We start from the raw sequence: 19,219 nt of genomic DNA on the forward strand, positions 1-19,219 counted from the left end.
TTAGAATAATAGAACTAAAACACTGGTTGTTGAGAACACAAGACACTTTTGAACACAAAGCTATATACTTCTTATATTCATGTTTGAATAAAGAGTGCTTGAACTAAATGACCTGGGATACTTTGGTTGAAAAGCATATAAGTAATTAAAATTGACTAGCTGATGAGTTACTAAATGTGAAGATGGATATATTTAGATAAATTCCCCTAGAAGCTATTTTATACTTGTTTGTTTTTGAAAAAACAACAACACCTTTTGGGTAGTTATTTGCAATCATTGTAGCATGTTTAAGAGGTTACTATGCTCAATATACTTTGCTCAGTGTTATAAAGCATGAATCATACTTAGATTATTACCAGGAGCATTAAATGTTGATCAGAATTTATCAAACTTAACCAGCAGTCTATTTTTGTGATGTCTTCAAACTAAGAATGGTATTTAGATTTTTAAAGGCCTGTAAATAAAAGGAAGGACTGAGACCCCATGTGGCCAGAAAAACCTAAAATATTTACTATATGGCCCTTAACAGAAAAGTTTTTCTAATATCTGGTCTAGATAATATATGAACATAAATATCTATAATACAAGGTAGAAAGTCGTAAGTGTAAAAGGTACAGAGAAATAACTTATAGGATGGAATTCAGGAGACAAAATGGAATTTCATTTAGCAATGGTCAGTACATTACTTGGATCAGATGGCATTTGAGAGAAGGTTAAGTTATGCTTTGGATATGAAGAAATGGAAGAAATAGTATTCTAAGTGAAGAAAACAAAATAAGTCAAGGCACCAACATTGGAAAAGTGTAAGTTGTATGTAGGGAACATACTCGGCAGATGGGGCTTGGTTCTGCAAGTAGTAAGAAGTGAGAAGCTTATGTGAGCGGTGAACTTTGGGAAGAGTAATTGGAGAAAGGAAAGGGTACATGTGAGGAGAACAGTTAGCAGATTATCCTATATCATTAAGGACAGTACTTTTCTAAGATGACTCTGAGATCTTGACCATGAGGAATATATGATATGGTCAGTGATGACAAAAAAAAACAACACAAAAAAAGTTGAGACATTTTGAGTTTCATATGCTCCCAAGAATCCAGGTTTGATTCATGGTTTTGTTTCTCATAGCACTTAATAAGGTATATAGTACATAGTAAACACTTAAGCATGTGTTAAATTATTGCAAAGAACTAGCAAAGAGACTCTTACAAAAATGCGCAGATGGGCATTCAGATATAGATGTCCAGCACACAGTTGAAAACATGTCTGGAACTGAATAAGGATCTCATGACTACAGTTTTGGATTTCAGAATCATATGCTTATAAGTTCTAGTAAAAGCATGCCATTGTTGAAAAGGTAAGTGGAGATCAAACAGAACTAGATAAGTCTTAAGGAGTATGAGAATCAGAAAAGAAAAATGTCATAAAATCAAGAGAAGAGAATGCACTATACAGACCATGTATCATAGAAATGTACACCTGAAACCTATATAATCTTATTAACTAATGTCACCTCAACAAATTTAATATACAACTAAAAAAGGAAACAGTGGGAAGGTGAATGAAGGTATAAAAGATTCAGAAACTCAACAGGTGAGAATTGCAAAGTGGATTGAATTTGGACTAAAATTAGTGGCAGCAAGTGTAATGGGAAAAATTATGGAGTCATAAAACCTGTATGCATTCCTGTGTATACTACATACTTGCTGTGGAAACTTGGGCAAGTAATTTTCCTTCTCTGAGGCTCATAGGGATAATAATGCACGGAACTTTATATCAAGCAAAATAATATATTTTAAAGAACCTTTCATCCATAATTTTAATATACAAATGACATAGTTTTTAATAATATCCTATATAATAAAAGCCTAATATGCTAAGTGTCTGGTCATCCAGTCAGCTGTTCAACCAATCAAAGCATAATATGCTAAGGCAGCTCAACCACTTGCTATGACATGCACTGACGACCAGGGGACAGCCAGTTGACCAGTCGACCAGCCACTATAACATGCACTGACCACTAGGAGGCAGATGCTCTGACCAGTAGGTTAGCTTGCTGCTGGGCTCTGGCCAATCAGGACTGAGCAAGATGGGGCCAGACATGCCTTGGAGCCCTCCCGTGGTCTCTTCCAGCTGGCCAACCTCTTGCATCTCTCCCTGGCCCCGATTGTGCACTGGTGGGGTCCCTCGGCCTGGCCTGCGCCCTCTCGCAATCCAGGACCCCTTGGGGGATGTCGAAGAGCCGATTTTGACCCAGTCCCTCAGGCCAGGCTGAGGGACTCCACTGGTGCACAAATTCGTGCACCTGGCCTCTAGTAGTAATATAATATTTAAAATCCATACTGATTTAAAATAATTTATGAGAATATTGTTAAAACTTTTCTAGGATACCAAGTTAAAAAATATACTAAAGTAGACCTATTGAATACAGGGACTTTATCCATCCTGAATACCACATAGCAAATGAACAGATGATTGGATGAGAAGGGATGAGCTGAAACTTTATCTTAAGGATATATGCATCTTCTAAGAGGCAAAAAACAAATATAGCAAAAATAATGAAATGTTCTATGTGAATTAAAGTTTACTGTACTAGTAAATGTTGAACCATTATTATTTTTAAGAAGAAAAAAGGTTTAGGTGGTGACAGTGTTGATTCTCTCTGAAATAAGTGTTGGCATTATTATTTTAAATGACTTATTGAGAAAAAAATACTTTCAAATTTAGGGGACTATTATTTTCCCCAAATTGAAAAGAAGGTAAAACCAAATGATACTATGAACACATCATTCTGAGTGAAACAGGTTAGCAAAATAAATTTAAAGTCATAGGTTTCTCATAAATGTGCTACTGGACAGTTTTACTGTTTTGTCAGCTTATTTTTTTCTATCTGTACATTTGAATTGGAGCCAGATCCACCCTAAAAATTAGTAGGTGTTTTCAAAGATGCCTGATCTTATAATTATAATTGTTACTTTTAGGACCTCTGGCAATAGTTCTCACATCTAACAAAGTCCATAATCCCCAACACCTACTTTACTGTTCCAATGTCATGAAACCTTGCTGGAGAGAGAGAGAGAAAAAAAAAAAAGATTGGCTGATTAAGCTCAATACAAATTCATCTAAATTTAAGAGACCCTCCTAACCTTCATGGTCATACTTGTATTTCTCAAATTATCTATAATTATGGTTAAAATATTTTAATTTTCCTCAATCCTCTATGCTCATGATCCATCATTTTCCTTTTACTTATTGAGAAAACCAAGATAATCTATCCAATGAGATTCACTCATTTTCCTCTCATTATAGAGAAAGACATACTCCCCTCCCTCAAACTCACTTCTCTATCTGTACCTGGAATCCTATCTTCTCATGTTTCTTCCAGAATCTTGTCCCAGTCGTCCCCATTTAGTCTTTAGTCTTCCTTATGAACTGGTTCTTTCCCTCTGTCTACAAATCTCTCATAATTCTGTTTTCTTCTTTAACTACTATCTCCTCTCTTCTTCCTATGACCAATACCTTCTGTGGAATAATAATCCTCACTTACTTCTTCCCCTGCTTCTTGATATATTCACCCATTAACTTATTGCATCTGGATTTTGCCTCCACGGGTATACCAAAAATGCTCTCTCAAATATCACCACTGCTTTCTTAATGGTCAAACTCTATTCTTAAGGATCCTTCTCCTTGGCCTTTTTGTCACTTTAGACAGATGATCACGTCCTTTCTGAACTTGTTTCAGTTACTCTGTGTTCATTCCCTCTGTGGCAGATCCTCTGCTTGTGTAAATGGTTCCTTCCTTCTATTCCCTCGAAGTAGGAATTTCTCAAGGTTATAACCTCAACCCTCTCCATTACCCCTTAGTTATCTCACCCATTCCCACAGTCACAATAATAATAATTTTAAGAGGAATAACTACCATAGTCTCTATCTCAAATGGGACCTTTCTCCAAGTCATTTTTAACTGTCTGTTGAGCATCTTCTGTTCCATTCCCCTCAAATGCCACTGGTTCAAACAAATATCAAATCTTCCACTTTCCCAAACCAGCTTCTTCTCCCCTAACTTCTTCATCTTTTTAATTGGCTACCATACTCCCAGTATCTAAAATTGAAAAGCTTATGATCATGTTTGACTGTTCTTCTTTTAACCCTATATCCAATATAAGTCATCAGATCTTATCAAAACTACTCCCAGAATAACTGTGAAAAAGATAACGAGTGATAGATTTGGAGAAAAACAAAACAAAACACAAAAAACAAACAAAAAAAAACTGAGCAAGTTATACTTATTTGAGCTTTAGTTCCCTTATTAGTAAAATAATACTAAAAACAGTGTTAATTGTAAAAATGCCTTAAATACCACAATAAATCCTTCCCTAATTCCACCCCCCCTAAATAAATATGTTATCTCCAACCTTTAAACTTCAATAAGACTTCATCAGTATTTCTTTCATGGCATCTATCATGCACCTCACCATGTATTTTACATAGATGTTTGTGGCTATATCTTATTTCCCTTCCTGAGAACAATTGTAAGCTACATTGGTTTTGGAACCATGTCTTATTTCCCTTTTTTATCTGAAGGCTGTACAGTACCCTCCCCACAGGAGGATCTCCACACTGGAAAATTAATGAAACTGAGTAATATCAACAGGACTCTGACTACTTAAAGCAACAAATACTTCTCTGATTTCTGGGTCAAGTTATATATCATAATGTATAAATACTTTGAATAAAATGACAATAAATGAAGAGTAAAGAAAGTCAGGAACAACCAAAAAAAAAACAGCTCATCAGAATTTGAAGGAAATCATATTGAGGAAAGTGGAATGGCATCAGTTTAATTACAGGGAGGATAAGTAAAGATTAGAGAAAATGGGAGGTGAAAGAGGATAAAGTTGCCACTTAGAAGGCTCAGCTTACTATAAATATTGTAATTAAGACAGAATCTATTCCTGGGGAAATTTAAAAGAACAAACAAAAAAGCATACACTTAGATAAATAAAATGCAGAATATATCTAGACAGGATTTTCAACTGCTCTGTAAAACCGGTTAGATTATTTTTGTTTACAAAGCATCAGATTGAAATTCGTTTTATTCCTCAATAATGGAAATAGGTAAAAGCATTAAATTATTATTTTTCTTTAACCCTCTATAGCCTCTTCTCACAAAGAAATTATTTGCTTCTTTGTAGTTGAACATAGCCATAATAATAAGCAAGTGCAGTGTTACAAATACGTTACACACTTGCATACATACTTCTAATTTATCTGTGCTTCTGTTTTCTCACCTTTTTAGAATTAAATGGGATAAAATATGTAAATTGCCTAGCAAGGAGTGTATTTCAAATAAATATTCATTCTTCCCTTTCCCCATTAACTAAATAATTTATCCAAAGTCACATAAGAGCCAGAGAAAGAGAAGTATCACATGATCTCACTCATATGTGAAATCTAATGAACAAAATAAACTGATGAACAAAATAGATCCAGATACATTGAAGCATGGAACAGACTGATGAATCTCAGAGGGAAGGCAGGGATGAGTACGTGGGGGGAGAGATTAAACAGGGAATTTATATGCCTATATGCGTAACCCATGGACACAGACAACAGTGTGGTGAAGGGGCGGGTACAAGGTGAAAGGGGTCAATGGGGGAAAAAACAAAGGGGACATCTTTAATACTTTCAACAATAAAGATAATTTTTTTTAAAGTCACATAAGAACTGCTGGCAATGTGGGTGGAATTCAAATGATTTCATTTTTTAAATCTCTCTGTGGATATATCCTAACAGCAATTCTCACATTATGAAAAAAAGCACTATTTAGAATTATTTATTTGAAAGCTAGAGTTATCAAATAAAATATGCATCCTAATATACACAGTCTCTAGTTTGTGTGCAAAAGAAGCACACTCTCATCTTCCACGCCATCCTTATGGCCTCCTCCCTGACACAATTTTCATATTTGTTGCTTTTGATTCTGCAAAAGAAGGAGCAAGCAGTTCTCTTTTGATATTTACACAAATACATGGAAACTCAAGCAAATACCTGAAACAATCACCCCCAATACAGAGAATGCATGCTCACAGGTTCTCTCTCTCTCTCTCTCTCTCTCTCTCTCTCTCTCTCTCTCTCTCTCTCTCTCTCTCTCACACACACACACACACACACACACACACCAGCCTCCCTGGCTAAAGAAATATGAGAAAGTGATTTAAAAATAAAGAAAGAAGATGGGAGATTGATACAAACAAAAGAATAGTACATCCTCCTCATCTACCTAGAATAGTACCAAGTGTGTTGACCTAATTTAACCCTTTGCTTACCACAGCTGAAGCAAGTGATCAAATTTATTTTGTGAAAAAGGGAAGGGTTGTTTTCTGCAATAATGAAGAGATATAATAAAGAGCAAAGCAAAGAACAGCTGTGTTACTATCTGGGCCACACTGTTTCTATTTGTGAAACTTTTGTATTTGTAACCCAATAGGAAAACCTCCTATTGCAGCTAAAGAAGGGCCATGTCTGGCTGCACGTGTGCGTGCAGGTGTGTGTGTGGGGTGTGTGTGTGTGTGTGTGTGTGTGTGTGTGTATGTGTGTGTGTGTGTGTGTGGTGTGTGTGGTGTGTTTGAGGAAGGCTTATTACTGCGGGGGGAAAGTTTTCTTAATTTTATCCTCAAAATAGATAACAATATCCTAGTTTGTAAAATATAAGGTCATATGTTTTATATAATATGTAGTTTTTAACAGCCCATCAATGGGAACAAAAGTTCATTCACCATATGCAACAAAGCCATGGGGACACTTTTGAACTTTTCATTTTCTTCTTCTAAACCATATCTCAATGGCATATTTAAATATACTAAATACTCCAACCTGTGATATAACAACTGATAGCTGTGTGTGTGTGTGTGTGTGTGTGTGTGTGTGTATTTCTTTATTGATTTCAGAGAGGAAGGAAGAAGGAGAGAGAATGATGAGAGAGAAAAAATGATGAGAGAGAATCATTGATTGGCTGTCTCCTGCATGCCCCCCACTGGGAATTGAGCCCGCAACCTGAGCATGTGCCCTTTGTCAGAATCGAACCTGGGACCCTTCAGTCCGCAGACCAATTCTCTATCCACTGAGCCAAACTAGCTAGGGCACAACTGATAGCTTTTATATGAAGCTTATGAAAGAAGTTTGTCCCTTTTTCTTTGGTTCAAAGTGCACAGAAATCCTTTGTGGCACAGGGGTGGGGCTATGAAGTAGATTTTATAACCCAATGATTTATATACTTCTTGGAACTCTTACAGCTCTGAGTCAGAATGTATGGGCACATGATTGTCTAGAATTATGGTGATTAAGAATTAACTTTATAACCAGAAGAAAGTCCAACAATCTGATTTTAGGGATATGGTAACTGACTCACACATCTAAGGAATTATAGGTTGGGACAAGATTTTTGTGTGACATGGATTACCTGTTCAGGATTTTGTACTATATATCTCCTAATAGTGGTCTGTGGATATGTAGTGACTTTTACTATTGGAGAATGAAGTTCCTGTGAAGAAAAGATAAAAAATTCATATAATTATAGTTATTTAGTGACCTTGGAGCCATCAATAATAATAGGGAGCAATTTTCACAGTAAAAGTTTTAGTCATTTGCATAAATAATGACATCTGACTTAGTGTTGTCATTAATTTCAGTCTCAAAAACATGTATGAAAGCATATTTTATGTGCTGAGCACTGTGCTAGGTATTTCTATTATACTAATTTCATGGTAAATTAATCACACCTTCTAAATTATATTTTATGAGAGTTTCAAAATATTTATTGCATTATAAATGCTTCCACATGATTTGAAAAATATAGCATAGCATTTATTAATTATATCTGTTTGAAAAGGACAACCTATATTTTTTTTAAAAAAATGGAAGGAGATGCAAAGAGAAAACTGTGTGTATGTGTGTGTGTGTGTGTGTGTGTGTGTGTGTGTGTGTGTGTGTACTTAAACACTTAAATCTTCAGTGTAGTGGTGGGGAGGGCCATAAATAACATTAAAAGGAAGACAAAATACTAAAACAAAGTAATCTGCAAAGTTTTGAAGGAAAAAGAGTCAATATTATTAATACAATGAGAGATTTTATACCTCAGTAACAAGAAAATCTTCACACTAATAGAAAAATGAAAAAACAGCATGTAATAGAAGTAAAGCAAATGGTTATTAAATAACAAAAGTATTCAACCAAACTAGGAATCCATAAACATAACAAAAGAACACCATGTTTTAACTGGAGAAATTTTTAAAATAATAATGTTGATAGGGTGCAGTAGCAGGAGCACTTTCTTATGGTGAAGGGAAAGATTAAATAATCACATGTAGGCAAAACTATGTAGCCATCAAAATAACCACCTTGAGTAATGAAAATTTACATGAAAAAAAGCTCACAATATTATATAACGTTACGTGAAAATGAAGATATAAAATTGCATATATGGCATGATCACAATTTTTTATTTGAATGGAAGGAAACAAAATACTAAGAGTAGTATCTCTAAGTAAGGGAGGAGATAATGAAGGAGTTTTATTTTTCTCTTCTTCATATTCTTTTATAGTGCCACAATTCTATAATAAACATATTTTTATTGTCAGAAATAAAACATACAGTAAACCCAGTTTTAAAGTCCTTTTATTATGAGAAATATCAGTGAATGCAATTTTCTGACAGGATTTAAGTATAGTGAACAGCACTATGATTTAAGTGGACTCATTTTTCGGAGGTAATTATATCTTGGTGGTCCCATAGGACTCCATTTTAAATTCAGTTATAGCTTTACACCACTGTCTTGTGTTTTGTCATGTATATGACCCATGTTAGTCTGTGAGCTCTTTGAGAATAATAATGGGGTCTAATTCATCTTTGTGCAATATTTGCTACATACTTGGCACTAAGCAAATGTTTGCTGAATAAATGCATGACTCCAAATGACCTAGTTCCTGGTTAGGCCAAATTGGGATGAGGTAGGCAAAGTTTTCTTTGATAATCATTTTTGGTTCTACATAATATCACCTTTTCCTTACTGTATCCAAATTCTAGGGACCAGTTTTTGTCTATCTGTGCCTATACTGTCCAAGTTCACACCCTGAAACCTCATCTTGCTCTCATCCTCAAAATCCCATACACTTTATACTCCCCTACTATGTAGTAACACAATTTGGATGTTTTATATTTTATGTTCTTAGAATCTACTTTTTGAGATATGGTGACTAGCTCATTAAACACATATTTGTTAATATGGCATTTCAGTATTATTATTGTGTCTTTTAAAGATCTAATGCTTAGGCTCAAGAATAATCTTAAAAATGGGTATTAGGTCATAAATACTAAGGAATCTAGATCCTTGTGTGCCTTTTAAAGCACAAACTTTTGAGAAAGGTTAGTTCTGACCGTATAAGTTATTCTCTCTGAATGTAAACTCATAGTACTAACATTCACACAGTTAAGTCCTCAATCAATCCAAGATCTGTGTACTTCTTTTGTGCTCAAATCAAGGACCCTTAAAATATACATAATCACAAGGAGATCCTTGGCTAAAAATAAACTACACTCAAAGTAAAAGCAATCAGATTGAGTAGACAATGAAACTGAAAAATCCCAATTCACAGCAATTATTTTAGCACTTGCTTCACATTCTTTGATGGGCTGAACTAATGCTCATATGTGAGAATTCCCTTTCTAGTTTTATGTTCCTGGCATTTTTGAATGCGTAAAACCCTTGAGGGTCTAAAGATTGTTTAAGCATATGAGCAAGGCTTACATTAAAAGAAAATAATAAAATCTAATCTATAAAATCTTTTACCTGCTCAGTAGCTGGGGTCATGTGTAGAGTGCTTGGGGTACAAGTAGATATTTTCAGAGTTGGAGAATGGAGTTCCTGTTGAGAGAAACAAAAAGGAGTTCAAAAATTGTTACTGATTTATGTCATTTGAATGCATTATTTTTTTTATTTTTATGATAACCCAATTTATCAGTAATAAGAATGTTATGCTTTCCTAGATGATGTCTATCTATCCAAAGAGCACATTACTGAATTCGTTTGTCAACTTTACACGTAACCTAATAAGAAAATAATTTCAACAGTGCTTTCATGATAATGCATTCTTCTTGTATTTTTAGGTTGCATTCTTTTTTCTTTTTTTTATAACTCTGTTAATATACATCCCAATGTATACTATGTCTGAAAATAACAATATGCAAAATTTATCAATAAAAAATGTTAAATGTAAAAATTCTCAAACCAATATAGGAAACTCCCTTTGCAAGCTCAACTAAGACTACTCCCCTTAGATTCCTTCCAGTTGACCCTTAATTATGCTTTATTTGGTCTGTGTCTGGTTTAATTTCAAAGAGTAGGTTCTGATGTTTAAAAACAATCCATGAAAGTGAGAGTATTATTTTAATAATGAGTAGATAAAAGTCACTCTATTGATTATCTCAACATTCTTGATTTTTTCTCAAATCAACAAAGGTGCATAGCTTTCTTAAGAGTTGCAAAGAGTTGATAGTATTACTTAATCTCTTCATATATTACTATAATTTACAACCAATTGACACAACTCCAGGATATATTCCTATAATGATAAAAGTATTTTTTTGAACAAGGAAGCTATTGAATATCAGAATATGGACTTACAGAGGAAATACTGAAAGACTTATATGGAAGTACAATAATATAGGTGTGACATGCTCTTCTTAAAACAGATACATGCATAGCCCTAGCTGGTTTGGCTCAGCGGATAGAGAGTTGGCCTGCGGACTCAAGGGTCCCAGGTTCGATTCCGGTCAAGGGCATGTACCTGGGTTGCGGGCACATCCCCAGTAGGGGGCGTGCAAGAGGCAGCTGAATCGATGTTTCTCTCTCATTGATGTTTCTAACTCGCTATCCCTCTCCCTTCCTCTCCGTAAAAAAATCAATAAAATATATTTTTAAAAAAACCAAAAAACAAAACAAAACAAAAACAGATCCATGCATTTACTCAATCTGCCAAATGTCCTGCACACCATGGTTTTTCTTTTTCTTTTCCTTTGGTTCAACTTGTAACATTTCATTCTCCCTCTCCCTGTTATATCAAGACCAAAATTCAAGCTTAATGTTACAAGGAAGCCTTTGAATGTGTTTCCAGATTTCCTGCTGGTTGCTGAGGAAAATGCTTTAAAAGGCAGAAAAATTAAGGTAGCAGACCAAGCAGGTACATGTTCTTCAGTTTGGAAAAATGGTTACAAATACAACTAAGTTCAGGTGGGTTTGGCTCTCAGATCTAACAAAAGCAGCTTCTGAGAGATAAGGGGAAAAGGGGGTGCTTTTTAGTTATGCAATAGTACATAGACACATTGTAACATAAAATGGTATACAGATCTTTTTCCATGAAGTCAAAGACCGTCCCTTAACCATGCTCCCTGCATTGAAATCCCTTACCCAAAAGTAACCATCACTGTCAGATATATATATATATATATATAGCATTTATTAATTTATTATTCTGAAACATTAACCAAACAATATATCTCTTGTATTATAGATTAAATATGTTTCAAGTCATTATTTTAAATTAATACATAATGTTCTATAATGTCTGTTTGTTACCTTATTTACCAAAATTTAAATTATTTCTGGGTTTTCTCTATACTGTAATGAGCATTCTTGTGCAGTGTGATTATTTCTCTTAAATACCACAAAGAAGTGGTATTGCTGGGGCACAGCGTATGTGTACTGTTTGTTTTAACAGATACTGCCCAATTCAATTCTCAAATGGTTATACTCATACACATCCACTAGCAATGCATAAAAGTATTCATGTCTGGAGGATGCTTTTCCGCAACTCTTAGGTTTTTCTGGCCAGGGCTACTAATACTGGGATCACTTCAAGAAGACAGTTTGTGGACATTGCTTGACACCTGGTACAAGGTTTATAAATGGTAGTTATTTCCCCCTCTTTTTAACCAATTCAAATCTGATGACATCAGCACATTAAACAGAACGGAACTTACTGGCCAAGTGAGCTAGCTTTTAAGATAAAAGTGTGTGCTATGAAGTTTTATAAATTTTCAGAAATTAACACAAGTAGGCCTACACACAAAACCCCCCACATACATATCTCTATCAATATCAATATCCATATCTATATCTATCTATCTATCTATCTATCTATCTATCTATCTATCTATCTATCTATATATATCATAGCTTTAGGACATTTATTTATCATAGTATAGGCAGGGTTACTTTATTCAGCTGCTAAGGTAGCAAATATTTAAAAGGGGAATTGGTACATTTGCACAAAAACTAGTCTGATCCTAAAATAAAATATCCAAATTTCTTATATTTAGAAAGCTGACACATTAATTCTTAAAAAATTAAGACATTATTAATTATTAATTAAGATTATAACTTACTTATTTTGAGTCTATTATTAGAATTGATCTAGGCAAATATGGCTTGCAATCCTCATAAAAAAACAGAACAAATGGGATAGCTACAAAAAGTAAAATATTAAGGTGGTAGCTTGATATGCCTCAGAGAACATTAAGATATATGATGCTGATCAGGGTGAAAAACTGTAGTAGTATTAGGCTGGTTATAAGGTGGAAAAGCAATCTGAATATAAAGTTTATTAATTCCAGAAAGACTTGCTAAAGAAAACTCTTTTCCCTGGAAATCTACAGAATTAAGTATGATGGTCTGAGTAAATGTCCAAAATGTACATTATCTTGATAATGGAAGGCACTCCAGTGGTATCTAGCTCTAGGCAGAAATGCAGCAAGTCATCCCTCAAATAACTATTACCCATTCCATAGGAATTGATAAAAATGTGAATGAAGAGGATGCCTTAGTTTTAAAGGCACCCCAAGAATAGGAGTTTAACTTGCCCTCTTGATAACCTGTTCAGTGTTTAATTTTAAGTGTCCCTGATCTGTATATAGCTTACCTAAATCCTTCATGTTGAAGTCATTAAATTCAAAAAATAGTTACATCTTCTGTTCTTATGCTCTCTGTGACACAGCCCCTGGGGTGCCTTTTATTAAATTAACAAAACAATTAAAATTTGGGGAAGGGGTGAGTGGCGATTACTATCGTAATATAGTGGAAAGAGACCTATACATGGAGTCAGGAGCCCTGAGTTCTACTTCTAGTTATATTACTAGATAACTGTGTGATATCAAACAACTCACATCATCTCCCTGAGCTTCAGTTTCCTCGTGTGAGAAATGGTATGTAGGTGTGTGCTAGTGTGGATTACAGGATCTTAAACTCTCCTTTGTATTTCTAATATTCTGTGAAGATAGGAGATCATTCCCAACATATTTTTCCATAGAGACAAAACAATTTCAAATCCTTTAAACTTGTCAGTCTTTTCTTTTGATGATGATAACTATCACCTATTAAAAGCTTTATGTGACAAATATGTTACACAGATTGTCTTTTTTTAAATATATTCTTATTGATTTCAGAGAGGAAGGGAGTGGGAGAGAGAGATAGGAACAATGATAAGAGAGAATCATTGACCGGCTGCCTCCTGCACGCCCCTCACTGAGGTTTGAGTCCGCAACCTGGGCATGTTCCCTTGACTAGAATCAAACCCAGGACCCTTCAGTCCTCAGGCTGACACTCTATCCACTGAGCCAAACCAGCTAGGACTACACAGATTATCTTAATATTCAAAATAACCCCATGAGGAGGATTCTACTATACCCTTATTTTACATATGAATAAAGTTAGAGAGAGATTGGTTAAGTAACCAAATGAAGATCACACAGTTAATACTAAGGTGCTGGAGCTGAAAATCAAGTACCATGACTCCAGAACTCACGCTCTTAATTACTATACTTTGCCACATATATAGCATATGTCATTATATTTTCTGCTTTTCAAGTTATAGAACATAATTCTACTCTTAAATTTGACTAGTCCTTTTAATAGGGGGGGTAGATATTTGTCCTTTTTATTATTTACTGTCAAAGGCAATTTTTGGGTGCCTAAAACAAGAGAGCCACCCAAAAGTGACTGTGTGAGAGAATGGCTCTGATTAAATAATTTAAACTTCTACAAATCAAATAGATTTTTATAAACTGTGCCATATATTTATAGTGTGTACTCTGAAGCCTCTAAACTAAAAAGAAAATTTTTACTTAGTACTCATATTACTTAAGTCCTTCAATTTTTCAAGTAAAGCCCTACCTTTTTAATCAAATATTCAGCATAGTATTCAGCCATTTATTCCTGTGCCTCAGATTTGCTAAATACATAAATATTGTCTTGTTGGCAACTTTTTTTTGGTAGAGGTATAGTGAAAAATAATTTTGTTTGTAATTAGATGGGCTCAGCTTTAGTATAAAATTCAAGTCTTCTTTTCCCATACTGCCTAAAGTAACAATTTTCAGCTTTGGGAAAGTTGTAGCATCCCTCTTCCTCCTTTTGCTCCTCTTTCTCCTGCTCCTCCTCCTTGTATAAACTACATATGGAATTATTAATTCTAAGATCAAAGTGGATTGAAATCAGTCTGCTTTGGGGGATAATTTCATTATGTCACTCGAGATAATTGTCCATACCTTGATATACCCTAAATCACAGCTAGTCACAATACTATCTTTATTCTGTTTGCTAAAACAGCTGTTTTTCAGAGTTAGAAAATCATATGAAATGGAAAAGGAGCAAGTTTCCCTGTTATTTACCTCAGTGAGAGAACTTTTGAGTAGCTCAGTGCAGTGGAGAAATAAAGGAAAACAGGAGCTGGAGAGGTGTTATTTTCCTTCACACCTTAAAAACTTAGCACATGCTCCTTTAAAATATTAAAAACAGCACATACTCTCTAAATAGCATGATTATTTCAGGGCAAGACCAATAAAATCAGATCAGAAACTATTTTTGTCCTCTAATATATTTTTTATACTTTCTGTCCTGATAATGGAACATTGGAATGGAAAAAATATACAGTAAGGGTAATCATCAAATGATTTGCTGAAATCAATAATATAAACTTGTTTAAACTGAAAATACTTTAGTAAGTAGGTTAAGTGAGATAGCTGATACAATAGAAATATCAAGAGCTAGTTTCTAAACCCAGGGCATTCATTAACCAGCTGGTATCACTTGGAAAATTTATTTTGAGCTATTTGAGCCTTGATTCCTTTATTTGTCCAAGACAAATAACACACAATGCATATTTTTATTTGTATACTGTACAATTTGTACAGTGGCTGTAATAATGCTTTTTCTACTTAATATTTGGAGTTCTAGAGAGTAAAAATGTATGTAAAAGAATTTTGAAAAATAAAACGTAGCATCTATTTATATAAGGCATTATTTTTACTGGATTGGTTACATGTGCAACAAAGTTATTTGTTCAATATTTCTTATGTAATGGCATTGGAAGAGATAAAAAAGAACTATAAGAACTTACTATGGAAGTTCTGAGAGCTAAGAGATAGTTTTCTAGAGAACTATTCTTAGATGTAACTACGTTTGTGAAGATTTTAAAATAATTTATGCAGGAATCTATGCATCAAGCTGAAGCCTGTGTTAGAAGACAAATGGGTAAATAATATGTTTGAGGACAAAAATATTTCCTTGGAAAGTTCTAAATGTATTTTGGTGTGTGGACAAATACTGAACAGTATTAGTAGTTTTATGAGGGAATTTTGGAGCACATAACTAAACCAATTACAGAATAACCCAGTTAATATTCAATAAATAAAAACACTTTACTTAGACAGAATTTCAGTAGCAGGGGAGATAGAGGGACTGTCTTTATAAGCAAATTAATTAACACCTTCAAGCTAATTTGTTTACAGGAAGTATCACAGCAAATCCCAGGGAAATGATATAATGAGAGATCAGAATCACTAACCCTTTAAAGCATTGATAAAATAAGTAATCATAAATATTTGTCCATAGGGAAAATATAAATCAAAAATAAACAAGTGAAATCCAGTTGCTTAAAGGAACATGAGAACCAGAATAGAATACTAATTGACTTTTAAAATAGCTCCTTATGTTTAATGTGTTGTTTACTTTTATAAAAAGACAATTTGTGTCCTACTACCCATTTTCAGTTCAAAAAGAGGAAATCGAAGAGTGCAACCCACAAATAATCCTTGTCATATATCTTTATTAAAGCCAGTGCTGACAGCCACATTCATACATTTTTGCAAGCCTTAATCACAAAGACAGGGGGCGAGCGGGGAAGGGAGGAGAACAAGTGGAGAGGCAGAATTTTCATTCTATTCTTCCAAACATTTATTTTGATTTGTGTTTGTGTTTTGATTTTTAAAAAATCTCAACTCTCAACAGATCATGATTGGGGGAAGAAAGACAACAGAAATTATAATACTTGATATAAGTGCATATAGTTAAATGATTAAAAGTGATACTCACTTTAAGATGGAGACCACATCTGGAATAAATTTGGAAGTGCAATATTGCACTGAGGAGAGGGTAAGAAGATTCAGGGTTGGAGAAGGTATCTTAAAGTATACAGCTTTCCAGATGGATTTTGAGGGATAGGTAGAATTCCAGCAGAAATATGAGGGAAATGTGAATGTTGCCAGAGCGAGGGATAGAGTGAACAAAGTGGGGTGGGTAGGAAGGAAGCAAAATCATCAGTTTATTTATGAAACTGAGAGTAATATAGTGTGTCTGGAACATCAGGTAGGAGGAGTTGAGTACTGTGAGAGAGGACTATAAAAATAGGATGGGACTATCCTAAGGAGGTCCTTTAACATCAAGGTAAGGAGTTTGAACCTAACTTCGGAACTTGATTATCAAAGATTTTTAAAAGATTCTGAATTACAAACCAAATACCATTTTATTACTGAGTTCATAATTTTTACAATAAGGTACAAGCTAATTTTATTTCTTCATATTATTTCTATTGAAGTGCTGCCAAAGCATTTATGAGATTTAAGTAACTAAATTCAATCATGTTATTATCCAGTGATAGAGCCTTCTATATTTTTATACAAAATCCTATATAATAAAGAGGTGATATGCAAATTGATCATCACTCCAACATACAAGATGGCCACCCCCATGTGGACACAAGATGGCCAGCAGGAGAAGGCAGTTGGGAGGAACCAGGCCTGAAGGGGAGGAAAGTTGGGGGGACCAGGCCTTTAGGGGAGGGCAGCTGGGGGTGGCCAGGCCTGCAGGGGAGGGCAGCTGGGGGGGGGGGACCCAGGCCTGCAGGGGAGGGCAGTTAGGGACAATCGAGCCGGCAGGGGAGGGAAGTTGGGGGCAACAGGGCCAGCAAGGGAGGGCAGTTGGGGGCAATAGGGCCAGCAGGGGAGCAGTTAGGCACCGATCAGGCCATCAGGGGAGTGGTTAGGGGGTGATCATGCTGGCAGGCAGAAGCAGTTAGGGGCAATCAGGCAGGCAGGCAGACTAGTGGTTGGGAGCCAGCAGTCCCGGATTGTGAGAGGGATGTCCGACTGACGGTTTAGGCCCGATCTCAGACATCCCTCAAGGGGTCCCTGATTGGAGAGGGTGCAGGCTGGGCTGAGGGACACCCCACCCCCATGCATGAATTGCATGCACCAGGCCTCTAGTAATCAATAAAATGTATGAGAATAATATAAAAACCCTGAACAGCAACAATAATATCTGCCTTCTTGGTAAATAACATAATATTTTTAAAGAATTGAAATGTTCATTTACATTATTTATTTATGCCCAAGCTTATGTCCCAAAAGATTTTAAGTGATTCATAATGGGAGCACCTATAAGAAAATGATCCCAAAGTATAAATGGGAATCAGATATTGGAGACTGTGTAACATAAATAAAAGTCAAATGTGTAGACGAGGAATACACAGTATACTGTTGTGGTTACAAATACAGATCTGGAGATAGACTGCTAGATTTAAATCCTAGTTCTACTATACACTAGTTGTATGAACTTGAGCAAGTCATATAACATCTCCGTGCCTTGATTATCTCATCTTTTAAAAATGGTTATGATATTTGAACCTTTACTGAAGTTTAAAAATTCAATAGGTTAAGGGAGATAGGCAGTTTCAGAGAGACTATGAAACACAGTTCATAGTCCCAAAAGAAAAGAAGATGCATTTTTAAGAGGAGATATTTTTTCATCTTATTCCTCTTTTTAACCATTTGCTCTGTCAAAGAATGAGGTTCAGGGAAAAATTCACAGACAGACAAAAGTATAGATATATGCATACATACATGAAAATATTTCACTCAAGTTCTTTTTATTGAAGGTTTATTAAGTTAATTCTTCCTGTACTGAAATAGTCACTCTAAACTTATACTTTGATAATGTGTGCCTTCATTTTTTGTTTCATTCCTATGAGCCCACTATAGCTGATTATGTAAATTGGCATCACTTTGATCACACATTTGTACCATCATGAATTTCTTTGAATGTGATGATCTTAGAGGCATTTTTATATTTAAATGAGCAGCTTGAATATATAGATCTGCCATTTCCAGTAGGCCTCTCTGTAATTGTCTTTAACTGTACTATCCAACTAGCCATATGTGGTTGTTGAGCACTCAAAATGTAGCCAGTGCCATTGAGGAACTGAATGCCTATTTAAATTTATTTGATGCTAATTAATTTAAATGTAAATAGCCACATTCTATCCTATTGGGAGTCCATTTATACAGAAAACATTAGGTAAGAGGCAGACTGCAAGCAAGCTTTCATGCTCAGTGTCACTACAATTTAAAAAGGAAAAAAGAAAAAAAAACATGAAAAAAACTCTATTTCAAATATTGAAGCTCAAGTTCTAAGACTAAGAGTATGAGAACTTCCAAATTACTCTTTCTAAAGGATATGCCAGTAAATATTATAAATATATTCCTACTGTTATAGTCTTTTGATCATATACCATGAATTTTAGAAAATTGCTTTAATGCTTTTCCTTATTAGTCTTTCTTAGCTAGTAGAGCCCTAATAAGCTTTTCAAGCATATGTGTTTGCCTCATCTTTCCAGTGTGAAAGAAACTCTTACTTTATAGTCTAGTCATTAAGTTTATTAACTTATTTTGTCTGTGCAGGTAGGGGCTTTTTTGGATACATTTTATAAGATAATAATACCAATGGAAAAAATTATTGAGTGCCAAATCTGTGCCAGTCATTGTGTTGGACACCTTCGCATGTTATCTTATTCAATATTCACTACACCTCTGAAGGAAGGTATTATTGTCCTCACTTTACAAA

General features: G+C 34.8%; 1 protein-coding gene across 3 annotated transcripts in view; it reads right to left on the reverse strand.

Moving 5' to 3' along the window:
- POF1B (POF1B actin binding protein) overlaps window positions 1-19,219 on the reverse strand; it is a 73,019-nt gene that overhangs the window by 45,278 nt on the left and 8,522 nt on the right. For 2 of the 3 annotated variants that reach the window (XM_036304737.1, XM_036304736.1), the window contains exons 3-4: window positions 9,842-9,916; window positions 7,457-7,537 (exon numbers count right to left, since the gene is read on the reverse strand). In XM_036304737.1, coding sequence (XP_036160630.1) covers window positions 7,457-7,537; window positions 9,842-9,916 — 156 coding nt within the window. The remainder of the gene's footprint in view (window positions 1-7,456; window positions 7,538-9,841; window positions 9,917-19,219) is intronic. The other variant, XM_036304738.1, reaches the window with a different exon arrangement.

This window comes from Myotis myotis, unplaced genomic scaffold (genome assembly GCF_014108235.1).
Source record: "Myotis myotis isolate mMyoMyo1 unplaced genomic scaffold, mMyoMyo1.p scaffold_m19_p_4, whole genome shotgun sequence".
NCBI classification, from domain to species: domain Eukaryota; kingdom Metazoa; phylum Chordata; class Mammalia; order Chiroptera; family Vespertilionidae; genus Myotis; species Myotis myotis.